Source organism: Cryptomeria japonica, chromosome 9, assembly GCF_030272615.1.
Source record: "Cryptomeria japonica chromosome 9, Sugi_1.0, whole genome shotgun sequence".
Classification (NCBI taxonomy): domain Eukaryota; kingdom Viridiplantae; phylum Streptophyta; class Pinopsida; order Cupressales; family Cupressaceae; genus Cryptomeria; species Cryptomeria japonica.
Window position 1 is genome coordinate 387,302,738 of NC_081413.1, and position 27,025 is coordinate 387,329,762.

A 27,025-nucleotide genomic window follows, 5' to 3' on the forward strand; every position below is an offset into this window, starting at 1 on the left:
GACACTATTCACGTGGGTACTATTCACGCGACACTATTCACGTGGGTACTATTCACCTGGCACTATTCACGTGGCACTATTCACCTGGCACTATTCATGTTACTGTAGCAGCAGAATTAGAAATTTTGGTTGGAACATTATGTCAAAATGCTGGAGTATTTAGTGAGTTGAAAATAACTTGCTATGTATTTGATTTTTGTTAATTCTGGAAATAATATTATAACAGCAGTAGTTCAATTTCCAGCTTGCCTATTATTGTAGATTTTTTTTAGTTCATGTTATGTGGTTTCATACCTGTGCAAAGACTTAAAAACAAAAAAAACATTGAAACATTAAACGGAGGAATAAGGAGTTGGCTGCAAACTGTTTGACTAAATTCCTATCAGCAGTGGGGTTAGTTTTTGGGCATTCTAGGGTGTCCATTACAAGCAAGGACTCGCCCTTGGTATTACTGATAACAAAGATGAAAAACTCTTACTCGGCAGTAACTCTTTTGGCCCAAAATTTTTGAAAACTCGGGACTTGGCCAAAAATCGGGAAAAAATCGACAAATTTATCGAACATTTGAAAATATATAATTCTTAAAATATTCTTGAAAAACACACATATACACTGAATTTGTAGAACATATTACTGTTTTCCATCATATATAAACCAAAGTTTGCGTTAAATACATATCATATACCAAAAAATAAGTGCAACCTCTAAATGAATTTGAGTTCAATACATATTAAGAGAATTTGCATTCCTTTAATCTCCTTTTTGTAGAATTAAAGTTCTCCTCTACTTCACATCTTCCATAAAATAAATACTTTGTAGTTTGTTCAATAGCTGGCATTGGCATGTGCACACAAAGCCTTTCAAATTTTCAGCTCATCTCATACACATTGATGAACTTTGTCAGCTTTCACAACATACCTTCAGTGTCAAGAACATGGTTCAAGAAGCATGAGACTTCCACATGAAACTACCGTATCATTCAAAAACACCATACTGAAGTTTTCCTCACACATACACCCAAGGGATTCAAATTCTTCCCACAAAGACGCCACATCCCTTGAAGGCACCTATTTTTAACTTGTCGTGGATAGATACACAATTACACTAATTGATTCGCAAATGGCGAGGTGCAAGGTTATGTAATCAATTGCATTATAGTAATCAGTAAAAGAATACCCGACAAATCATTATTGCAGATTTATTTGAGTTTTTCTCCTGAATTTTTGTTATTTTTTCAAAAAAATCGCCCAAGGGTTTTTTGCAGATTAAATCATTGCCATAAATGGCTCGTGAAAAATCGGGAGTTAAAGGATTTTTTGCAGATGTTTTCATCTATGACTGATAGCATGTTTAATTTTAACGATTATGTTGCAATGGAAAGAAGGGAGACTTTGCAAGGACTGTTGTATTTGTAGGAGCCATAAGGTGCTACAGAATCATACAAAATCTATAATAGAAATGAGTTGGTAGAGCTTAGGATCATTTGATATTGATCAGATAGAATCTGCTTTTAGTTTGTAGGCCTTGGGACATGAAGTGCAGCAGTGGTATGCTCCTAGTGAGAATGGTTTATAGGAGATATAACGACTGTTGTATTTGTAGGATGTAATGTCCCCACTTTGGAATAGAATTTAATAATAATAATAAATAATAATAATATTAAAATAGAAAACAATAAAAATAAAATTCAAATTAAAATATAAAATAATATAATTAAATATAATTAAAATTTAATTAAGTTAATGAATGGTCAAAAGACATGGAAGGAAAAGTTGTGACTCCCTTAAACATGGGGTATAAAAGGGAGAAGAGAACCTCATTTTGAGAAGGGGATAATTTGGGAATCAGAAGTGCAAATCTGATTTAAATAAGAAGTGCAGATCTGATTGTGAAATTGTGTCCCTTTCAAAGGGCAGAAGTAATGAAGAGTTGCACTCTTTCAAAGGTTGCTAATGGTGAAAGGGTGTGTCTCTTGCCAAAGGGCATCCATAATGAAGAAGTGTGACCTCTCCCTCACATTGAGAGATATAAAGGAAAGGAATCAAAAGCATCCAGTGACATGATCATCGATCAGAACTATTATTAAGTTACAGGAATTGGCAGCCTCCTAGTAGGGGACATTACAGTGGTATCCGACCAATGATCCTGCCATCCTGCAGGTTAACGAATCTAAAGATGAATCAATGACTCATTCTAGTTAAGGAAAAAGAATCTCACAATACGTGTATTCACATGTATGTTCCGTGTTTGCAGATATCCATGTATGCTTTGTGTTTTCAAGTGTATGCTCCGTGTTTGATTCATATCTGATGTGTTTGTTTGCTCCATGAGTGTCTATGATTACTATAGACATATTTATTTAGGAACATTGTATTTGAGGTCATAGATGTGTGTCATGCTTCTAATGATAAGTTCTTAACATTAAGTGATATCTATGATATTGTGCAAACCATTTAAGAAGTGACGTGAGACAAGGATGAGAGAAAACTATCATAAAATTACATAATTATGAATTGTATATGTAATTCATATTATCATTTGTATGAAGAATACCCTATGATGCATATGTTGAGTTAAGTGCCATGGTAGTAATATAAGGAATACAAGAAGGGAGAACGGTGATGAGGTCCTCCTCTAGGTAACCCACCTCATGATAGTTGACTGATGGTCCCATGATGCCAAGGGGGTGTAGATAGAGTCCACAACTCTTGGACTTAGAGGGGAAGGATGTTCAGGACAGCCTATTGTATCTTTCCAAACTCCATCATGGTTGATTATTGAGGGAATTTCAATCACAAGAGAAGGATAAGGATGGAAGTGATGAAGGAGAACGGTGATAGGATACCTCACTACGTAGACCACCTCATGGTAGTTTGACCGGTGGTCCCATGAGGCCAAGAGGGCTCTAGCTTTCACTCTGCTCTTGGGCCTAGAATAGAGGATCTCTTGGACACCTTATCGTTCCTCCTTACTCCCACTCTCTTATGGTTGAGTTCCGATAAGGAATTAGATATAAGTATGATTAAGTTAATGTTCTTGACCCTAGGTATAGAGAGTTTATATTTAATATCCTTTTTAGAAGATATATATTATGGTTTATATACATTTCAATGGTTTCCTAACCTATTGCAGGATCTCAATCAGGTATGCATCTTGTTCCATTTGTAGTTTTACATAAAATGATGATATAGGGCAAGAACTAGGGTTTTTCCAAAAAAAGTAGTAGCATGTTTATTCTATGAGTGTTACGAAAGCTATTTCATATTGGGAATCATTTTGAACATTCCATAATTATTGCTTGAGGACAAGCAATCTTGAGTGGGCGCGGACTATAATGTCCCCGCTTTGGAATATAATTTAATAATAAATAATAATAATAATATTAAAATAGAAAAAAAAAAAAAAAAATTTAAATTAGAATATAAAATAATATAATTAAATATAATTAAAATATAATTAAGTTAATGAATGGTCAAAAGACATGGAAGGGAAAATTGTGATTCCCTCAAACATGGGATATAATAGGGAGAAGAGAACCTCATTTTGAGAAGGGGATAATTTGGGAATCAGAAGTGCAAATCTGAATTAAATAAGAAGCGCAGATCTGATTGTGAAGGTTTGTGTCCCTTTCAAAGGGCAGAAGTAATGAAGAGTTGCACTCTTTCAAAGGGTGCTAATGGTGAAAGGGTGTGTCTCTTGCCAAAGGGCATCCATAATGAAGAGGTGTGACCTCTCCCTCACATTGAGAGATATAAAGGAAAGGAATCAAAAGCATCCAGTGACATGATCATTGATCAGATCAGATCAGATCAGAACTATTATTAAGTTACAGGAATTGGCAGCCTCCTAGTGGGGGACATTACACACGAGCCTTGAGGTGCTACAGAGTCATACAAAATCTATAAATGAGTTTGTTGATGTTAGGATCATTTACTATTCAGCAGATAGGATCTCCGATCTGCTTTTAGTTTTCAGGCTTTGGGACACAATGTGCAGCAGTAGTATGTTCCTAGTGAGATTGGTCTACAGGATTTCTGTAATGCAAAACACTTCTTAGAAGTACCAACAATTGTCAAATGTTGTGGATCATTCTGGGATCTAATGAGTTTTTGAACTCTTTTAATGGAATGCTTGAGAGGGCTACCTCACTCTGTAATTAGCATGCATTCTGGATGATTCCACAGATTGTTCTTAGTGCACACATTTGTATAGGGTCATTGGACATATTGAAATGTCAAGATTCCTTCTCTTCAAGAGTTTTTTCCCGTGTGTTGGTTAAAGGTAAAATAGTGGATTATAATATGCTTAAGCTATACTATTTATGGGACAATTTAATGCAGTCCAAAGTATCGTCACAACAAAGAATTCAAAGAAACAATGCTTCTATGCTGGGAACTGCTACCAGTTCAAGTTCCTTATCTGGTATTTATACTCCATGTATTTTCAAAAAAGATTCTTGTTCCAGACTTATATGGACAAACTGTGTACTTTATTTGGGAATGATTGAAATAACTGATTTATCATCTTGAATTAATCTCCAAATTTTTGATTTTTAGATTGTCCAAGCAGGTGGAAATTGGATGGACTCAAATAGGAGTCTTTTATCTTCAAGTGTTTTCTTTAGTTTCTTGTGTTCTCAAGCGATTTTGATAATTTTGTAGTTGTTGTGGAAAGTCAGGTTGGAGCAGGTTTGCCTGTCATAGTCACCTTGAATCGTTTAATAGCATCTGGTGATCCTGTGAATCTCATCACGGGTGCTCTTAGTGGTAAAACATTTCTGTTATTGTTTTTTATTCAAAGCCATATTGTATTTTAACTATTATTAAACTATGTCACTCAAGATTTGTCTGGTAATGTTTTCATTATTGTTGCATGTGCTAGGATTGATTATATAATGATTCTATCAGTTGTTAAGGTTGTGGTAATTGAGGTTTTATTTTGAAGAAATTTAACCATGTAGGTACACTTGGATATGTAATGAGTGAACTACAAGGAGGGAAGCCTTTTAGTGAAGTTGTTCAAGCAGCCAAAATCCTAGGTTTTACTGAACCAGGTTAATATTTGCTTAATTGGTGGTTTGTGCTATAATGTTGTGAATGCCTACCTTAGATTTCCTGCATTTTAGGTTATTCACTGGAGTCTTGACCATTAGTCATACTCTTGGATAAGCTGTGGAATGTATATTTCTGTGGGACAAATCAGTTAGCTGTGGTAGGTGTGTCTTTTGGCAATTTATTGACTGCCAGTATGTATTGACTTGACTGTAGATCCACGTGAAGACCTAAGTGGTATGGATGTGGCAAGGAAGGTTAGACTTCAGAACCATCCACTAATTTTTTGATGTGATTGGGACATATATATTTCTGATTGGAACATACGTTCTTTAATTACTTTGTGCGCTACAGTATTTATTCTAAAGAAGTAGTTTTGTTTATTTAATAATCATATTGAATAAAAGTTCATTGGACAGGATTTGAAGAGATGTTGTTTAAAATTTTTGGACATGATATAGTTTACAGGAATACAATAGATTGGAAACATTTTCTGTTGTATTGGGTGATCCATCGCTACAAACGTAAGAGGTTGACTAATTAGAAACTAGTGACATTCAGTCTACAATTAAGATCACATATGGAATAATAGGTTACTATGGCAGAAATAATTTTTTGAGAAATTGTAGAGAGAGTTTATTGAAGGTATATAATTTTATTTTAATTTGAATCTTACATGAAAATCAGGGATTGATCTTAGTTCGGTTGCTTGGGTGGCGAATAAACTTGGAGGATATTGAGGTTTATTACATCTTAACTCATTTTCTGTATGCTAGTGAGTTTATCAAACAAATTGAATAAGAGTTATTAATCTTGTAGCACAGTTTTGATGTCAAGTGTCTGAAATATACTTCCTGTGTCTATTCCATAACCTGGTCAGGTGGAAAGCCTCTTCCCTTCTGAAATGGGGCCAGAATCTATGTCAGTTGAAGATTTCTTATGCAAAGGCCTCCCAACACTTGATGAGACAATGGAAGAGAGATTTAAGATTGCTGCTTCAAATGGCAATGTCATCCGCTATGTTTGTACAATTGGCAATTCGAGGTTTGAAATGATAGCCTCCATCTTTTTTTAGTGAATCCATATATTGTTTGCAAGTTGTGAAATTTAAAGATGGAATATAATTTACATGCTATTTATATTTTACAGTCATTATTTGGACTTTCCACCCACACTCAAATCTCATTCTGAAGCTTTAAATGAACTTTTCAGTTTAGATTTTCCCTTGCTTGCATAAACTTAAATTACTAAAGATGTCTGTGATTGCTAAAGTGTTTAAATTGATAACAGAAATATTACAAATAAAAGATCTAGAACAATTGGTTGTTATCAATGGAAATGTCCTTGTCACATATTGAACTGCAATAATCCTAATTATTGTAGATAAAATGCAATGTTCTCTAGGAATGCATCCTTAGAGCCAAGAAACTTGTCTTGGATGTTCAGGACATTATGGGTATGTGGATGCGGATGAGATGTCCTTCCTCCGTCTATCCTCCTTTGATTTTGAAATATTTGGAACATTAGTGAGATGCTCCCCAAAAGGGGTATGTTACCTAGTTTTTACATTGCAAGGGCGATGCTTTGGTGTTCATAGTTTAAAAACTTGGACTTGGCAATAACTTAGTGTCATGCCCTGCCAAAACTCTGCGCTTACAAGACAATCGACAGCCTGAAGTGCATCTAACCCAAGCCTTTATTTATATTAAACTTAGATGATAACACAATGGAGGCCGACTAGACTCAGGGAAGAGGACCAACTAGTTCAAGAATATACAATTATTTTGACCAAGGGTAAAATAGCAGAGGCCAACCTATATTAATAACAGTGAATTTCTAATAAGAAAAAATCTATAATAAAGTAAATTGCTTCTTAAAGGGCTGACCAAGGCAAAATAGGGAGGTGTTTTGACCTATTTCACACATCTCCCCATTGTGAATGGGGGACCCCTAGTGGTTTTCTTTTTAGGGTTTTTGGCTTTAGCTTAGCAATTTCATAAATCATTTCATTGAGAGTTTAAGGTTAGGGTTTTTGAGAGGTCATCCAGAGTCAAGTAGAGATTTTGTGCTCAGAATGCTATCAGGGCATTGTCAAAGTGCTTAGAAGGTTTGAAGGATGAGGATCGCAATTGCTTTGGGTCATTTATGACAACTTTCTATTTTTTAGGAATTTTGTTTTTTTGCTTTTTTCTAAATTTAGAAAGTTTTGTTTTTGGCACTTTGGGGCCAATCCGAGAAGCAACTTTTTGGGCTTGCTTTTTCCTTTTTTCCTTTTTTCTTTTTTTTTCTTTTTTGAAAGTAGGTTTAGGGTTTGGTCCCTCGAATCATGTCATCAATGCCCATGTTGTCAGAATCGAAAAATTATGTCTCCAAGTGTAAAAAGCAAGGTGAAAACCCTAATCTAGGGTTTTGTTCTAGATGATCCATATATGAACATGGTAGGTCAAGCATGAACATGGTAGGTTAAAACAGTAGTATGGAAGATCAAAATAGATGCAAGGCATGGTGAAAGAAGAAGTCCAAACAAGCCTAAAGTCTGCCCAACCTTGGAACAATGTCCAAATGCTCATGAAGTCCGCCCAAGCCAAAGGACTATGAACTCCGCCCAGCCAAAAGGAAAGATGGCTAGCCAATGGCAAAGTCCGACCTGCCAAGGAAGAAGGTTTTGACATGGCCAAACATAGTGCCAACTCCGCCAAGCATAAGATGGATGTCCAAACACCTTCCAAAGTCCGCCCTAGGCACTTGAAAGATTGTCCAAACAAGCTTAAACTCCGACCTGCAGTTAAGAAGAATGGCCTAAGGTGAAGCAAACTCCACTCAGCAGTTAGGAAAAGATCTCTAAACTACCTCCAAGTCCGCTCTAGCAAGGAGGTTGACAATGTGAAGTTTGCTTAGCAAGACAAAGAAGCAAGATAGTCCAACATGCTCCAAAGTCCGCCTTGGCCTATGAAGTTCCAAGTCCGCTAGGTTTGAAAGCATGGCATTGTAATGTCCCCTTCTTGGACCTGACTTTCTCTGCGACCGTTGGTCTTTTGTTGGGAAACTCGGAGGCCAGTCGGAAGGTATAATTAGGGTTTCCTATTTTTGAGGAGGACTTTGTTCATGTTGGGTGTTTTCCTTGGCGGCTTCTTTCTGGTTGCTCAGAGAGCTTCGCAACGGTATTTTCATCTCTGCTTTCGAGGCAATTCTTAGAATTTACTATTTTTAGTAAGTTCTATTTTTGGCAGTATCCAGGTGGCATCAGGCAATCTCCTTTTCTTGTTCAGTCGACTCAAAAGGGCGTTGACAGATTCGAGCTCCAGAATGCAAGGTTGAGAAGTCAAGTAATTTCAATTTTAATTAACATTATAATTATAATGTTATTTTACCCCTTGGCCTAGTCGAATGACTTAATGACAACTTAAAAGGGGGTTTCTAAGGGTGGCGCTTTCATGGAGTATATTTAATATTTTTTTGTCCTAAGCCAAAGTCAAAACCAAGGCGTGACTTACCAAGGTAAAGACTTAATTATATACCTTGACTTTTGCGCTAGGAAAGATGGGGCGCCATGTTGAAGGTGAGATTAGGGTTTGAGGTGAAGTTGCATTTAGGGTTTCGTGGAGTTCAAGGAATCTATATATTGGAGTCTTGTGCATTAGGGAGGGGACTTTTGGCATAATTTTGTCTGGCTGCCGTCTGGCTCTGGGATTTGCTTCAAGGAATGAAGGCCTTCTAGCACAGGCATCGCTTCTTGTTTGAAAGACAACAACCAGTGGTGATTTAATCTCTATGTATTGCATTTGATAGTAGTTTATCTTCAAAGTATTGCATTATTAATCATTTAAGCATTGTAGTGTATTCAGTTTTCTGCATCCAGGAAACCGCGACTGCATGTTTTTCATTCATAAAACAGAAAACACCAAAAATATCATTCTGGGTATTAGCCCATCGCATTTGTTTGACCTAGGCGTTGCATTTCTTAAGTTTGTAGCATTTTAGAAGCTTGCATTGAATTTTAAGAGCAAATCGTACCATTCTGCTATACCGTACCATTTGGGAGTGCATTGAAATTCGTGCAGGTTGTATGCATGGTTTTTGGGTTGGTTTCTTTGTCTTGTCTTCAGCATCTCCATTAATAAGGGTTATTGCATCTGATTGCTGGTCATTTGGAGGTTATATGTGAAGAATATGAGCATGTGAAGTAGTCCTATAGACTGCTGTTTATGCATTTAATGTGCAGATTTGTAACAGGAATCGGGAGATCCAGTATATTGATCTTTGAAGCTATTGGATTTAGTATTTCCACTTAAGTTCATAATGGCTCTCCATAATGTAATGTGATCCCTTAGAAATTCTACAAGATTTGAACAGAGGAATCCACTCTTTGTAAAGGCTGACAGTAGTACTGGCAGTCTTGGTATCTTGCTTCATTTCTAGTTGTAATTCTCAAACTCACTTAAGTTGTTGTAATAAGTTTATCCTCCACCCTATGGTAGCTACTCTCCCTTCTTGGGTCGGAAAGCACATTCTGGGTGTTGAGTGTTTTCAGTTTCTGCATCTCTAATCAAACAAGCATTGTAGTTTTCACTCCGTCATATGGTCGCCCCTGTCCGTTTGGAGTGGGTAGCACATACTTGGCGTAGAGTTCCCATTCCAGTTTAGATTAGGGGATCCTCTGACCAATGCTCGCCATCTCGGCGCCATGCTGGTTAGAGTTTTCTGCATAAGCAACTGTTTTTAAGATCCTCTGACCAATGCTCGCCATCTCGGCGCCATGCTGGTTAGAGTTTTCTGCATAAGCAACTGTTTTTAAGATCCTCTGACCAATGCTCGCCATCCCCGGCGCATTCTGGGTAGAGTTGTTTCAGCACATGGAATTATATTCTAATTTAAACGCACAATCATCTAAGTTATTGCAATCCAACTTGTTTTAAAGTTTTAAAAAAAATTGGCTAGGGATATTTCAGTGGTATCAGAGCCAAGATTCTGCCATCCTGTGAGTAACTTGTCTATGAGTGACAGAGAAAAACGATATTGGGCAAGAGAAGATAAGAAGGTTGGGAAACAATTTCAGTTTCATCAGCCTCCTGAGGGTCAAACAGCCTCAGAAGTCTTGTGGGCTCACTGGGAGTCTTCTCAGGAATCCGATATGGCAGAGGGTGAAAGATCAGTTGGGGGTAATGAGAGGCACACCCACAACAGAGAAGATAGCGGAAAGGAAAGGGAAAGATCTCTGAGTCCCGGGAAGAGGTTTGAAAGAAAGATGGATGCTTTGATGGACATGGTCTCCCTCATGATGGGAAAAATGGTTCAGAACACCACTCCTCAGAATAACTCAGGCCATAGAGGAGAATATAGTGCTTCCAAACCGCATGATGAGCATGCAGGACGGATAGTGCCTAATAATACCAACATTTCTTCCAGACCCTTTAAACCCACCTTTCTGGCACCCGTAGTTAATCAGCCTGATCTCGAGGAGAATGCTTCATTTGTGGAGCAGTTGAGACTTGGTCGAGCAGAGTATGACTCTCTACCTGACGACATCAAAATGGATATGTCCTATAATGATTTCATGGATCATAAAAGGAAAAACAAAGGACAAGGGAGATACTATGATCAGAGGAGACCATTAAATCAAGGAGACTTGTACCAAGCTGTCAACAAAGTTACACTTCCCCACTTTGACGGGAGTGATTCCAATTCAGCCCGAGCTTGGATTCAAAAGCTGGATAACTATCTAGCTCTCCGACCAATGGCAGAAGAAGAAGCGATCAAGTTCGCTACGCTACACCTTGATGGGGTGGCGCACGAGTGGTGGTACCATGGCCTCATCACCTTGGGTCATAGGTCTATCACAGCATATGATGAGTTCACCACTAGGCTCATTGAGAGGTTTGAGAAGAAGGATCCTGAAATCCACTTTAGAGAACTTGCACAACTAAGACAGTATAGCACAGTCGATGCCTACATTGCAGAATTTCAACGGCTCTCAGTCATGGTGACGGGAATCACGGAAAGGAGATTGGTGATTCTTTTCAGTGAAGGGTTGACAGAACCTCTCAAGGGGTGGATTAAAGCTTTCGATCCCCCATCATTGCAAGAGGCCATGAAAAAAGCAAGAAATATGGAGTGGGCCACTCCTAGGGCCAAATTTCAGTCAAATTCCCCCTTTCAGAAAAGGGATAAGGGAAAAAGGCCTCAGCATAGACCGCCCTTGAGACCTCAACACCAAGAGTTCAAGAACCGCAATCCCAATGTCACCCGGTTGGATCCAGAAACCCTGAATGAACTCAGAAGAAAGGGGTTATGTTTCCGGTGTAGGGAAAAATGGTCACAAGATCATGTTTGCCAAAAGGGGGTTAAGTTCAATCAGATTGAATACTATTCTGCTGGTGAGAGTGGTTCTGAATTTTCCGACCAGCAATCTGATTTTGAAGAAAGTGAAGGAGATAGAGCCCCAGAAGAATCTGGAGATGAAAAGGAGTGTGGGGGAGTCTTGGCCCAACTCTCTAGTTTTCAAAGAAACGAATCATTCAAGGTTCGTGGGATGATAAAAGGGCAGCGAATTGTAGCCTTGATCGACACTGGAGCAACACATAACTTCATTGATGAAGTTGTGGTAGCCAAGAAGGGGCTGCAAACTGAAGAGTTTGAAGGGTTTAAGGTCATGGTTGCCGATGGATTTCATATCTCTTGCACCAAGAAGATTTCAAACATGACCATGCAGTTGGGAAACTACGAAGTCAAGGATGACTTCTACGTAGTACACATTGGGGATACTGATGCTGTCCTTGGTATTCAATGGCTGCGTTCTCTTGGGGAGATTGCCTTGAATCTGCAGACTATGGAGTTGAAGTTTCAATCAGATGGGAAGAAGATAGTTCTAAGAGGAATGTCTAATGGAGGTCCGCGAGTTGTGTCATTCAAGAGAATGGCAAGACTGATCCGCCATGATCAAGCTGAGTGGATTGCTGAATGTATAATCCTCCCTGCTAGTCCGGTTGAGACTAAACGTGACCAACCTCCTGACATCCAGTCTCTTCTCACAAAGAAAAGTGCGGTTTTTGCCGACTTGCCTCCTGGACCTCCACCTGAATGGGGTTCAGAACACATTATAGAGCTCAAGGAAGGAGCTAAACCGGTGATCACAACTCCATATCGGTATCCGAAGAGGCAGAAAGATGAAATAGAGAGGAATATTCAAGAACTCTTGGAGATGGGTTTCATTCGCCCAAGCAAGAGCCCCTTCGCTTCTGCAGTGGTTTTGGTGAAGAAGAAGGATGGGACCATGCGCATGTGCGTGGACTATCGTGCTTTGAATCAAAGCACCATCAAAAATAGATACCCCATTCCCAGAATTGATGAACTTATTGATGAGTTACATGGGGCCAAGTTCTTCTCGAAGATCGATCTGAGGTCGGGCTACCATCAGATTCGGATGAGGGGGTCTGACGTTGAGAAGACAGCTTTCAGATGCCACTATGGTCATTTTGAATTCCTAGTCATGCCCTTTGGGTTGACTAATGCTCCGGCCACCTTTCAGTCTTGCATGAACCGTGTTTTTCAGAATCAGCTAAGGAAATTTGTATTGATATTTTTTGATGATATTCTGATTTACAGCAAGACTTGGGATGATCATCTCAAGCACTTGGAAGGAGTGCTTAATATCTTGGAGTCTGAGAGTTTGTTCTCTAAAGCTTCCAAATGTGAATTTGGAATGGAGGAGTTATTGTACCTCGGTCACATAATCAGTGCTGAAGGAGTGAAGGTGGACCCGGAAAAGATAAAAGCAGTCATGGATTGGCCACCCCCTGAGAATTTGACTCAATTGAAAGGGTTTTTAGGTCTGTGTGGGTTTTATCGGAGATTTGTTAAGGGGTATTCACAAAATGCAGCTCCCCTTACTGATCTCACCAAAAAGGGGGCCTTTGTTTGGTCCGAAAAGGCTCAAGTTGTGTTTGACAAATTTAAGAAGATAATGAGCTCGTGTCCAGTTTTAGCCATTCCTGATTTCTCCAAACCATTTGAGCTGCAGTGTGATGCATCAGGTGAAGGAGTGGGGGCTGTCCTGATGCAAGACAAACACCCTATCGTGTTTGAGAGTAGAAAATTACGGGGTGTCGAAAGGACATACTCAATTTATGACAAAGAAATGCTTGCCATTATGCATGCATTAGCCAAGTTCAGGCAGTACTTGGTGGGAAACAAATTCGTGGTGAAAACTGACCACAATAGCCTCAAGCATTTCATGCATCAGAAGGATCTAAATGAGAGGCAACAGAAATGGGTAAGTAAGCTTCAAGCTTATGACTTTGACATTGAATATGTCAAAGGGAAAAATAATATCGTGGCTGATGCTCTGTCTAGAAGACCTCATCTTAGCTCATTGTGTGAGCTTACTGCAGATTGGAGAGACTTGTTGCTTGCTGATTATGCCAAAAATCAGTTTGCAACCAGCATTCTTGAAGGTACTTTTCATGATGAAAGGTACAAGGTGGTTGAGGGATTGATCCATTACAAGGGAAGGATCTTTTTGGTGTCTGATTCTAAATTGAAGAAGAAGATTCTTTTGACTTTTCATGATATTCCGGTTGCTGGTCACCAAGGGTTTTTCAAGACATATAGGCAGATCCGAGAAAGGTTTTCTTGGAAAGGGTTGAAGGGAGAAGTACAACGCTACATCCAGGAATGTCCTGTTTGTCAAGTAAATAAGAATGAGAATACTTTACCTGCCGGTTTGCTGCAACCCCTCCCCATTCCTAATCAAAAATGGGAAAGTATCTCGATGGATTTCATCACCGGGTTGCCCAAATCTCAAGGGAAGGACTGTATTTATGTAGTGGTGGATAGGCTTACCAAATTTGCTCATTTCTTCGCCATTACCAGCACTTTTTCTGCAGCACAAGTTGCAGATCTGTTCTTTCGGGAGGTGTTTAGGCTGCATGGGGTACCCAAAAACATTGTAAGTGATAGGGACAGCAAGTTCTTAAGTACTTTTTGGCAAGAAGTTTTCAGAATGAGTGGTACTGTGCTCAATCCAAGCACTAGTTATCACCCCCAAACAGATGGTCAGACTGAAGTAGTGAACAAGTGGTTGGAAGGCTACTTAAGAAATTATGTGTCAGAACAGCAAAGAGCATGGGTCAAGTGGCTGCACCTAGGGGAGTACTGCTACAACTCTTCGTTCCATATGTCGATAAAGATGTCTCCTTTCTTGGCACTTTATGGGTATGAAGCTCCTAGTTTTGCAGATTTGGTTTTTGGTGATAGCAAAGCACCCTTAGCCAAGGATATGTTGCAGAAAAATCAAGACATAATGAAATCTTTGAAAGAAAATTTGCAGATTGCACAAAATCAGCAGAAGTTGTATGCTGATCAGAGGCGTAGTGAGCGCTCATTCGAAGTTGGGGATATGGTCTATCTGCGATTGCAGCCTTATAGACAGTCTACTCTCAAAAAGAGTGGAGCTGAGAAGCTCAAACCTCGCTTCTATGGGCCATTCAAGGTCATCAGAAAGGTTGGGGCAGTAGCTTATGAATTGGAGCTACCTTCTAATAGTAGAGTCCATAATGTCTTCCATGTATCTCGTCTCAAGAAGGCTCTTGGACATAATGTGGTACCTTCATCACAATTACCCCCCCTGGATGAAGAGGGACAATTGGTTCTAATTCCCGAAGAGATACTTGATGTCAGAGAACGGTCTTTGAGGAAAAGAACCATCAGAGAATACTTAGTGAAGTGGAAGAACCTGCCTTTGGAGGATGCAACTTGGGAAAGTGATGAGATATTGCAGCATCCTGGTTTGCGATTGCTTGGGGACAAGCAATCTTGGGGAGGGCGGACTGTAATGTCCCCTTCTTGGACCTGACTTTCTCTGCGACCGTTGGTCTTTTGTTGGGAAACTCGGAGGCCAGTCGGAAGGTATAATTAGGGTTTCCTATTTTTGAGGAGGACTTTGTTCATGTTGGGTGTTTTCCTTGGCGGCTTCTTTCTGGTTGCTCAGAGAGCTTCGCAACGGTATTTTCATCTCTGCTTTCGAGGCAATTCTTAGAATTTACTATTTTTAGTAAGTTCTATTTTTGGCAGTATCCAGGTGGCATCAGGCAATCTCCTTTTCTTGTTCAGTCGACTCAAAAGGGCGTTGACAGATTCGAGCTCCAGAATGCAAGGTTGAGAAGTCAAGTAATTTCAATTTTAATTAACATTATAATTATAATGTTATTTTACCCCTTGGCCTAGTCGAATGACTTAATGACAACTTAAAAGGGGGTTTCTAAGGGTGGCGCTTTCATGGAGTATATTTAATATTTTTTTGTCCTAAGCCAAAGTCAAAACCAAGGCGTGACTTACCAAGGTAAAGACTTAATTATATACCTTGACTTTTGCGCTAGGAAAGATGGGGCGCCATGTTGAAGGTGAGATTAGGGTTTGAGGTGAAGTTGCATTTAGGGTTTCGTGGAGTTCAAGGAATCTATATATTGGAGTCTTGTGCATCAGGGAGGGGACTTTTGGCAGAATTTTGTCTGGCTGCCGTCTGGCTCTGGGATTTGCTTCAAGGAATGAAGGCCTTCTAGCACAGGCATCGCTTCTTGTTTGAAAGACAACAACTAGTGGTGATTTAATCTCTATGTATTGCATTTGATAGTAGTTTATCTTCAAAGTATTGCATTATTAATCATTTAAGCATTGTAGTGTATTCAGTTTTCTGCATCCAGGAAACCGCGACTGCATGTTTTTCATTCATAAAACAGAAAACACCAAAAATATCATTCTGGGTATTAGCCCATCGCATTTGTTTGACCTAGGCATTGCATTTCTTAAGTTTGTAGCATTTTAGAAGCTTGCATTGAATTTCAAGAGCAAATCGTACCATTCTGCTATACCGTACCATTTGGGAGTGCATTGAAATTCGTGCAGGTTGTATGCATGGTTTTTGGGTTGGTTTCTTTGTCTTGTCTTCAGCATCTCCATTAATAAGGGTTATTGCATCTGATTGCTGGTCATTTGGAGGTTATATGTGAAGAATATGAGCATGTGAAGTAGTCCTATAGACTGCTGTTTATGCATTTAATGTGCAGATTTGTAACAGGAATCGGGAGATCCAGTATATTGATCTTTGAAGCTATTGGATTTAGTATTTCCACTTAAGTTCATAATGGCTCTCCATAATGTAATGTGATCCCTTAGAAATTCTACAAGATTTGAACAGAGGAATCCACTCTTTGTAAAGGCTGACAGTAGTACTGGCAGTCTTGGTATCTTGCTTCATTTCTAGTTGTAATTCTCAAACTCACTTAAGTTGTTGTAATAAGTTTATCCTCCACCCTATGGTAGCTACTCTCCCTTCTTGGGTCGGAAAGCACATTCTGGGTGTTGAGTGTTTTCAGTTTCTGCATCTCTAATCAAACAAGCATTGTAGTTTTCACTCCGTCATATGGTCGCCCCTGTCCGTTTGGAGTGGTTAGCACATACTTGGCGTAGAGTTCCCATTCCAGTTTAGATTAGGGGATCCTCTGACCAATGCTCGCCATCTCGGCGCCATGCTGGTTAGAGTTTTCTGCATAAGCAACTGTTTTTAAGATCCTCTGACCAATGCTCGCCATCTCGGCGCCATGCTGGTTAGAGTTTTCTGCATAAGCAACTGTTTTTAAGATCCTCTGACCAATGCTCGCCATCCCCGGCGCATTCTGGGTAGAGTTGTTTCAGCACATGGAATTATATTCTAATTTAAACGCACAATCATCTAAGTTATTGCAATCCAACTTGTTTTAAAGTTTAAAAAAAAATTGGCTAGGGATATTTCAGGCATGAAGCGGTGTCAAGTCCGCTAGGCACAAGCAAAGATGTCCAAACATGTGTGAACTTCGCTCTCTTCTCAACATGGTCAATGAACCTTCAAGTTCAACCAAGGTACATGTAAAGATGGTTTGCTAAGTCCAAGATCCGCCAAAGAAGAAGTTGAGATGAACATGGCAAGAACAAGAGCCAAGTCCGCCCAAGGACAAGGAAGACTGAAACTCAAGTGTCTAAACTCCGCCCAAGTGCATGGCACAAACATACAGAAAGTCCACCCATGAGGAGAGGAGGTTGGCAAAAGCAAGGTTGAAAGAAGATTACCCAAACATAAGTAAAGTCCGCCTTGTCCAACATGGTGCCAAGTCCGCCCCAAGCAATGTCTAGATACTAATGAAGTCCGCCATGTCACGACCAAGGCAAAGTCTGCCTAGGAAGTATGTGAAAATGGCAAGGAGAAAACAAAGTTAGCCAATCTAGACACTAGCCAAGTTCGCCTTATGGTATTCGGTTTAGACATAAAGATGATAAAGTTTGTCAAGTTAGATAGCACATAGACCTTCAAAATTCGCCTAGGCATAAATGGAATATGTGAAGATAGCTCAACAAGATGAAAGTTCGCCTACAGGTTAGACATGACGATGACCAACTTGCCATAGTGAAGAAAGAAAAATGGCTAGAGAAATAAACAAATTTGACATAAAGCACATGAGATTTAAAAGATCAACCATTAAAGGGTAAATCAATCGAACGACCTGGAAAAATAAAGCTTGACACTTCAGAATATTTTTTTAGTATTTTCCAACACTTAGAATTATTTTTCGAAAGAAAAATAAATTCAACAGTTAGGAGAAATTTTGGAATTTGAGAGAAGGATCTAGAAGGTTCCTTGTTTTTTTTGTTGTTAAGGATCAAAAATAAAACTTTCTATTTTGGAATAATTAAAACAAGTCCAAGTTCGATGAATATCAATAAAACCAAAACACCGAAAAACAAAAAAATAGGAAGCTTCTAAAAATTGAACTTCTCAACTGTATATCAACTCAACTTGTCCCTTTTAAAATTCATTGTCAGGTTGAAGTTTGATTTTGGAAGAAGTTTTCTCTCTATCTTGAAGTTTTGGAAGAAAAGTTTTGGCGAATTGAATTTTGAAGAAGAATTGTTGAACAAATAAAATTTTCTAAGTGTTTAAAGAGAGAAATAAAGTGCTTTTTCTTAGTTGAAGACAAAATTTTCAGATTTGAAGGTAGATTTTCAGTCACAAGAGCAATTTCAAAGGTTCAGAATCAAAGTCTGACTGATTGATTACACCCTCTTTTGTCTGTCTTACTTATTTTCGTGAAATTCACCAAGTACTTGACCAAAATTCTTGACTTTTAGTTTGCTTTTTTCACAAGAATTTAACCTTTTGACAAGCTGAAAGTGAAATTTTCAAGTAAAATGTCCAAAATCAGAATTATAACTTTGAATTTCTGTAATGTCCCCTTCTCAATGATGAGAAGTTCAGTTGGCTATTAGCCTATTTCGGAGACCTGTAGGCTAACTGGAAGCAAAAATTAGGGTTTCCAACTTTTGTGGAGGTCTGTGTGTGCTATTTGATGATGGACTAGTTGGAATTCTACAATTCAAATTGTAGATTCCTTCCGGGTTTTCCAAGAGCTTCGCAAAGGTGTGACATGCATTCTATTCAGGGAAGTTTTCCAAAACTTACTATTTTTAGTAAGTTGATGGCAACTGTCAGGGTTTTTGGGTTTTTCTGGGTTTTCCGAGCTCATCCATAGGGTTCAAAGAGTAATCTTTTTGGAGTTGTTTTCAGGACTTACTATTTTTAGTAAGTGCTATATCAGGCAGTGCTATTCTTAGCACTTCAGTGTAGAGCTCCAACCTAGTTCAGTTTTGATGGTTTCAGTACTTCAGTTTCCGGCTCAATTTGGCATTAATTAGTTGTTGAATTAAAGGTGATTTATTATATATTATTACCTTAGCCTAAGGTTTTAATATTTAATCTAGGTTACCGGGTTCGCCTCTGGGCCCCCTGGTACGGGTCCTGGTTCGACTGGGTCCGTGGTACGGGTCTAGTTCGAACTAGGTTCGACCAGGGTTTGAAAAACCCTGAGGTGGTTCGACCCTGGTCGAACCCAGTCGAACCCAGTCAAACCCAGGCGGACCCAGTCGAACCCGGGTGGCTGGGCGGCTCGTAAAGTCCAAAAATAATGCAATTTTTTTTTTCTTCAATTTCGCCTTGTAAAAAGTGAAAGTTATAACCTAAAAGTGACTTCTAAAACATTTTATTCACTCATTTCACCTCATTTGTGTTGCATACAAAAGTTTTATGAGAGCAGGTTGAAGAAAGGGTGAACAAAATTTGGCTTCCAAGATCAAAGAGGAGTTTAAGACTGATTTTTGAAGCTTCAACAAGTGTTGCAGCATCATTTCCATACATTTTCAAGCTTCCATTGGCTGCAAGAGGTAGGTTTTTAAACATTTTTTTCCAACTATTTTTGTTTCACAAATTGTCAAACATGAAACTTGAATTTTTTTTCATTATTTAGTTTTTGTTTTTGAATATGTTTATATTATTTCTTGCCATAGGAACTAGAATGACATCTACATCTTCCTCCATTGGCAATGAACAAATAATTGCAAAACAAAGAAATGATCCAAATTCTCCCTTATGGAAATATGTGAACATTATAAAACAACTTCCGGGAGGTGGGGGATTCCGTTGGAAATGACATGGATGTGATATTGAACGTAATAGTTCATATTATCGGGTGGTAGGCCATTTGTGTGGAATAAAAGGAAGAGGCATCAAAAAATGCCCTGGAAAAAATGGTAACCCTATACCAGATGAGACAGTGATGAAATATATTAGGGAGCATGAGGCGGCAGAAGAGAGGGAAGCCTGTAGATTGAACCAAATCGCATCAAAGAAAACAAAGGGAATGCAAGGCCCTTCTAATCCTAGTATTGTAGTAGAAGACCACCCCTTCTTTGCCATAAATGAACCTCAAAGTGAACCACCCTTGACACGTAAAAGAACAAAGGGGCCTTGAGAAACCACATTCCAAAATGAGAGTAGAGACAATGCTGACGAAGATATAGTAAGGTGCATTTATGCAAATGGGTTGTCATTCAATGTTGTTCGCTCCCCATTTTGGAAGCACATGATAAAAAGTGTAAATGAGGCTCCAAGAGGGTATAAGGGCCCCGGTTATGAGAACGTACGTGGAACATTATTGGAGAAAGAGGTGAAGAGGGTTGAAGATGCATTGAAACCCATAAGGGATTCATGGGTTGAGACAGGTGTAACATTTGTTTCAGATGGGTGGAAAGATGCTAAAAATCGTCCCTTGATCAATGTCATAGCGGTGTCCCCTAAAGGGGCAATGTTTTTGAGAGCTGTGGATTGTGAGGGCCAAATAAAAGATGGCCAATTTATTGCAGAAATTCTCATCTCTGCTGTCATAACCCCTCTTTTGGATTATTGTGATTAAATAAATACGATAATTAAAACATTTAATAATATTGGAAAATCATCTCATTTATGAGACTTCACGATTTTCCTCTAATAAATAAGTATTAATGTTTATTATTATTTGTTATGATTATTATTTATGTTATATATGATCATTATTTATTAATAACAAATAAGATTTAATATAAATTTTATATTGCTTAATATTAAATTCATGTTTATCAAATAATAATAATATAAGTAATATAAATAAATAATAATAAAATAAATATCCGGTGAGTGCATACGAGTAAAGATAACTATGAAACATAGAGACTAAGATAAAGTGGTGAAGACAAGGAATTGATATCCACCCATTCCCATGAGCAAGGAATAAAAATTGGAGAACATACTGAATCGGTGACCATAATACTGATGTCACACAAGTACTCATGAAGGTCTCGTAGGCAAAACCTTATTGGCATAACAATGAATACTTATCATACCTGAAGGTAATTCCTATTGGCTACATCCTATTGATTAAGCCATTAGCAAACACATAGTTAGTGTCAGATCGTCAGATCTGTCTGCCTTTGCAACCATTAATTATTAATACATGCATTAAAAGAGAGCAGCGGTCTTATTACAAGGCAGCAATCTAGATAGTATTAATAATGAAGACCAATTGCTACGATGGTTATATTTAACAAAGACAATTATATGAAGGGGCGGCGATTGTTATACTAATCACAAATTAGCAACGGTCATCAAAAGGTATCCCTATGGCAGCGATTCACAAATAAAATTGTAATTATCAAGAGACGTCACCTTTTAGGGGGTTGTGTGGTTAGAAGAGACACAACTTTTCTATCAATCTGAAGACTATAAAATAGGTTAGGACGGGAAAAGTAAAGGCATCGATCAAGGAGAAGACAGCGGTTTGGTAATGATATCAACTGCAGTATAGATCGATCATAATAAGAACAGTTGGATTGATTTATTGGCAGTCCTTACTTTATATCAACATTATTGGTAGCAGCAGATTGATATGCTGTATCCTATCCCTGGAATTAATGTTTATTTATGATATTGCACAATGAATACTGTTAGGAGTAATAGACCAAAACATGGCATGCACTAATAAGCTATTCCTACAGATGTATATTTGTATATATAGACTGAGATAATATCAATAAGATTTATAATAATATACAAAATATAAGTGAAAGAATATATATATATATATATATATAATGTCTCTATCAGAAAAAAAATAGGTATTCTATCTAATGTAAGCCAGTCAAGAGATAAATAAGTGTTTGAGCATCATCAAATAGGAAGGGAGATTTAAACATACTAAAATCTATGATAATCAGATCTGAACTATGATTAAGTTACAGCTAGTAATATCCTCATCCTTAGTGGTAGTACATACAGTTACAAGCAGTAATATATATATTAAGCTATGCGGTTACAGGCCATAATACAAATATTAATAATATCTGAAAATAGATGAAAGTATATGAATCTATAAATATATATACATATGAAATAATGTTTCCATGCAGAAGTTAATATTAATGAAAATATTAACATAGAGTGCAATATATTTAATAAGGATATCAAGCCAGTGGCAGACCAGATCTGACATGCGTCAGATCTGTCTGCCAATATCAGCCCCTAAACACATTACTATAATATAAAAGCTACGTTACCCCAAGTTTCCGGGACGGGGGAACGGGGGGACGGGGGGACGAGTTTCCGGGACGGCAAATTTTTTTGCCAAATTTGGGGATGGGGGGGGGACGGCAAAGGGGACGGCTGTATAAAATATAGGGAAAATTTAAAATATATAGGAAAATTCTAAATGTTCATATGAAAACATGGATAAAGCATGCATCCATACATTATATTCATATGAAAACATGGATATAGCATGTGTATGATACTATGAAAACATTTTAGAATGCAAACATCGAACATACAACATTATCAATAGACTCAATACTCAATATGCACTCATAATTCAGAATTTCAATTCATTCACATTGTCAATATGCATATCATAATAGATATTAAAGAAATAAAATACATAATGGAGCCTAATCAGACTTAGAGGTTAAATTTTCACTACTTCCATCAGCGCAGTTCCCCCCTATATTTTTTGACGGGGGTTTGGGGGCAGCGCCCCCAATTTGGGGTCAAGGGGCATCGCCCCTTGCGGGGTCAAGGGGCAGCGCCCCTTGCGCGCTCCCTGTCGCGATACAGGGCGGGGTCGAGGGGCAGCGCCCCGCAAGGCCAAAAATACTTTTATTATTTTATATAGGCATCGGGTGTTATTTTTCTGTTGGCAAAAAACCCTTCATGAGATATTTCACTCCCTCAATTATGCAAAAAACATCATTAAAAAAAATTTGAAAATACGACTTTTTTTATTTTAATATTTTTCCCTAGCCCTAGATGTGGGGGACGTCTGGCCGTCCCCGGGACGGCTGGGCCGTCCCCGGGACGGCAGGGATGTCCCTAATCCGTCCCCAGCCGTCCCCAGGACGTACGGACATCCCCCACAGCTAGGGAAGCCGTCCCCCCGTTTTGGGGACGTCCCCTCAAAATTTTGACAATTTGGGGACGGGGGGGGGGACGTCCCCTGGCCATCCCCAAGTCCCCGAAACGTCCCCGGGACTGGGACGGGGGTTTTCAGGTAGGGGACGCGTCCCCGGGTTTCGTAGTATAAAAATATACAGTAATAATATAAAAGGATACTAGTAAATCCATAAATGATTGGTAATACTATTTAGTTGTATAGTAATAATATAAAAGGATAATAGTAATCCATAAATAATTGATAATACTATTTAGTTCATATATATATACTCAAATTAGAATAAGAGTAATATAATGATGTGTAAATATAGGTATTAATAATAATAGATATTAATAAAATAGTTAAGGTTACATAATACTTTAGAAGTTACTTTGTAATATCATGCAATAATTTATACAAATAATTAATAAATGCGTAAAGGATTTATATGAATCAGAATAAGATTGGTTATTTAATATGGTAAGTTAGCAAGTACTTGATAGATTAAAGAAGGATCAAATATCACAGATTTGACTCGTGTAAGATAGACTTGATTCTTAATCAAGTTAGTTTAAATCATTAGTATTTTGAAAATAGATTGATTATGGTTAAATTAGACCAAATCCGATTAGGGGACATTACATCTGCCATTGAGTCTGTGGGACCCCGCAATATGGTCCAAGTCATAACGGACAATGCAAAAAATTGTAGAGCTACTGGTTTGTTGGTTGAGCAACGCTATGATCACATCTTTTGGACACCTTGTGCGGTACATTCACTCAATCTTATGCTACAAAGGATTGGGCAAAAAAAAAAAATGGATCAGAGATGTGTATGCAGAGGCTGAGGACATCCAGATGTTCATCACAAACCACCACATGTCTCGGGGGATTTTTAGAACCTATTCGAATTTGGAGCTATTGAAGGTAAGTGAAATAGTAATTTAATTTTACATTTTCTGATTTTTTAAAATTTTCAATGTTCATAATATCATTGTGTAAGCTATATTGTGTATTCTTCTTTAAAGTTTGGCTTTATTTTTTAATCATTTGGCATTAATTTGTGTTATAGGTTGTTGAGACCCGTTTTGCATCAAACACAATCGTCTTAAGACGACTTGTGAAAGTTAGAGTGGCACTATGCAATATGGTGATCAACACCAATTGGACTGTATGGAAGCAGAGTAGCACTGAGAGGGTAGAAAAAATTAGGGATAGAATATTGAATGAGAAATGGTGGGATCTTGTTACATATCTCCTAAGTATCACTGAGCCCATCATGAGCATGATTCGCTATACAAACATGGATAGGCCTTCCATAGGTGAGATTTATGATGGCATTGACTCAATGCTTGAAAAAATAAAGGTCACTATAAATGAAAAAGAGAGTGATCCCCAGGAGAAATTCTTCAAAGAACTGGAAGTAATTATTGTAGAAAGGTGGAATAAGATGACCACTCCTTTGCACCTTCTTGCCTATGCCTTGACACCTAAGTACTATAGCAATCAGTTTCTTGATAAACCAGGAAGGATTCCACCATGGAGAGATCTAGAAGTATCTGATGGGTACAAGGCAGCATTTCTTAGACTATATCCCGATGATGATTTGCGAGATGTTGTTACAAATGAGTTCATAGAATTCGCAAATGGGAATGGTCTAAGTGTTGATGCACTTCGTCATAGATCGAAGAAGGATTCTCATAGTTGGTGGTACTTCCATGGCACATGCTTCCAACACCTACAACCCCTCGCTATAAAAGTTTTATCACAAGTAAGTTTAATTAATTAAAATTTTAAATTTACAAGTTTTAGTTTATTTATAGTTTACTTTGTCTTCATAGGTTGCTAGTTCATCTGCTTCAGAAAGAAATTGGAGCACATACTTCATCCACTCTGTAAAGCGCAATAGGTTGCTATCAAAAAGAGCGGAGAATTTAGTATATGTGCATTCCAACCTACGTCTTCTTTCACACAAACAACATGACTACACACAAGGGGAAACGAAGATGTGGGATATAGAGCCAGAGCATATTGATTTGGATGTTCCTGCTTCTCAGCTTCTTGCATTAACACTTGATGACTCGGAAATTGAGCCAACTTATAGTGCAAGTGCAAGTGGCATTGGCTCATCTAATGTCAATGTCAATGAGGAGGAGGAGGAGGAGGAGGATGAATTAGATGATCCATTTGATGATTAAACTTTAAGTTTATATTGTTGAAAGTTGAAACAATGATACTTGAATATTTTGTCATTTTGATATTAAACTTGATGTATATGATGCTATTATGGTATGATCATGATGCTATGATTACAAGTTTATGTTTGTTCTGTTGTTTATATGATGCTATGTGACATGCAAATTTTAATTCATGCTTATAGGCTTCACAAATATCAATATATATATATATATATATATATATATATATATATATATATAATTTACATGTTTTTGTACTAACGAACCCAAACGAACCCAAACCCCTTTTTAAAATTTTGCTGTATCGAGTTCTTCGAACCCAAACCGATGCCCGAACCCGAACCGACAACCTAGTATTTAATTTATGTGGAGGAACAACTTAGGAAGCGAAGTATATATATATATATATATATATATATATTATCCTAAGTCTTATTTTATTTCCTAAGTTAGGTGGCGCCAAGAATGGAAATATTTCATTCTTTATGACGTTTTTATGTTATAACGTGTTGGCCTTGGAAAAGTTCGACTAGGAGGGTTGAAGAGGGGGCGCCAAGCCTTGAGGGGTGGGTCATGGAATGAAATGCAAGTGAAAAAAGGTGAATTTGGGCGCCATGTGAATTTGAATTTGAGCCTCCAAAATCTATAAATAAGAGTGTTGAGCTCTCATTTGGGGTATGCTTGATGAATGATAATGTTATGCTGTCGGAATGGTGCTAGAATTGAGCTTCGAAGTTGAGAGCTTCCTAGCAACCATTAGTTTCGTGCTTGAAAGAGAGTACCTAGTTGATTATTTGTGACTATCTTTCATCCAAAGAGATAGATTGTTCTGATTGAAGAGATTGAGAGATTTTTCAGTTTTAGTGTGTTGGGTGTGTTTCCAGTTTGCTGGTTTTTGGAGTGGCTGTAGGTGATTTTCAGTCTTATGTTCCTGCTCGAGTGACTGTTTGTTCTGGGTAATAGCTCATTGGAAGTGTCTCTGCTCGGTGATTTATCATGTGGAGGCTCGTGTCAGGTGGTTTGGTATGCATTTTTCTCTTGCTGATTGAACTTCCTTGCTGGCCATACATTTCCAGCCAATCCTCGGGCAGCGTGCAACATTTTCAGTGGTGGTTTGATGGGGTTGTTGAGCTGGGGGTCTGATCGCCTATCCTCTAGCATTTATTTGCTGCTGGTTTGGAGCTGTTTGGTGGAGTTTTGAGTGAGTTGTGTGCATTTCATTGTTGCTGGTTCGTTTTTGGTGTTGCTGATAGTTTCATTTCAGTTTTGATTGTGTATTTGGGTTGCAATTTCAATGTTATCCATTGTAATCTCTAGTAGAACATTCCTTATATTAGAGTTGTTAATTCTCTTGTTTTGACAGTATTTGCAGGATTCATTATTGTAAGATTGTTTCAGTAGTACTGATCAATGCCTTTGCTGCAATACACTTGTATCCCCTACTGCATACGTGGAAGAGGCTAACCATGCTGCGTATCTTTGTTTGTAATGTTGTCCTCCCGCTGAATAAGTGGTGGAGTTGATAGTAATCTTCATTTCCTATCCTCCCGCTGTATAAGCGGTAGAGTGATTGTTGTCTCAGTTGTTTGGTTTCTTCTTGGTTGGTTTACCACTAGGAAGTTTCAGAGTTTCCATCACCCGCTGTATAAGCGGAAGGGGCTGGCTTGCCACCCAAGTTAATTTTCAGTATTTTGCAACTAACGATCTCCTCAACATTGTATGCTCTTAGCTTCTTGGTGATTAGAAAGTGGAAGGGTTGCAGTTTTCAGAATTATTGTATTTTCATTGCTAACCCTAACGGGTCCTTTTTGTGTTGTAAACTACTAAGTTTCAAAAAAAAATTGTGGGGATATTACAGTGGTATCAGAGTTGGTTGTCCTGCCAGCCTGTGTGGTTAGAGATTCCCATGAGTGATAGAGACATCGGATACTACAATAGAGAGCAGAAAAGACAACAGTATC

At 38.3% G+C, this 27,025-nt stretch overlaps 1 protein-coding gene across 5 annotated transcripts in view; it reads left to right on the forward strand.

Annotated features, from left to right (window-relative positions):
- LOC131072799 (uncharacterized) overlaps positions 1-27,025 on the forward strand; it is a 276,797-nt gene that overhangs the window by 136,943 nt on the left and 112,829 nt on the right. For 3 of the 5 annotated variants that reach the window (XM_058009060.2, XM_058009093.1, XM_058009100.1), the window contains exons 6-10: positions 4,679-4,766; positions 4,961-5,053; positions 5,268-5,308; positions 5,739-5,792; positions 5,932-6,095. In XM_058009060.2, coding sequence (XP_057865043.2) covers positions 4,679-4,766; positions 4,961-5,053; positions 5,268-5,308; positions 5,739-5,792; positions 5,932-6,095 — 440 coding nt within the window. The remainder of the gene's footprint in view (positions 1-4,678; positions 4,767-4,960; positions 5,054-5,267; positions 5,309-5,738; positions 5,793-5,931; positions 6,096-27,025) is intronic. The other 2 variants (XM_058009068.2, XM_058009109.2) reach the window with 1 other exon arrangement.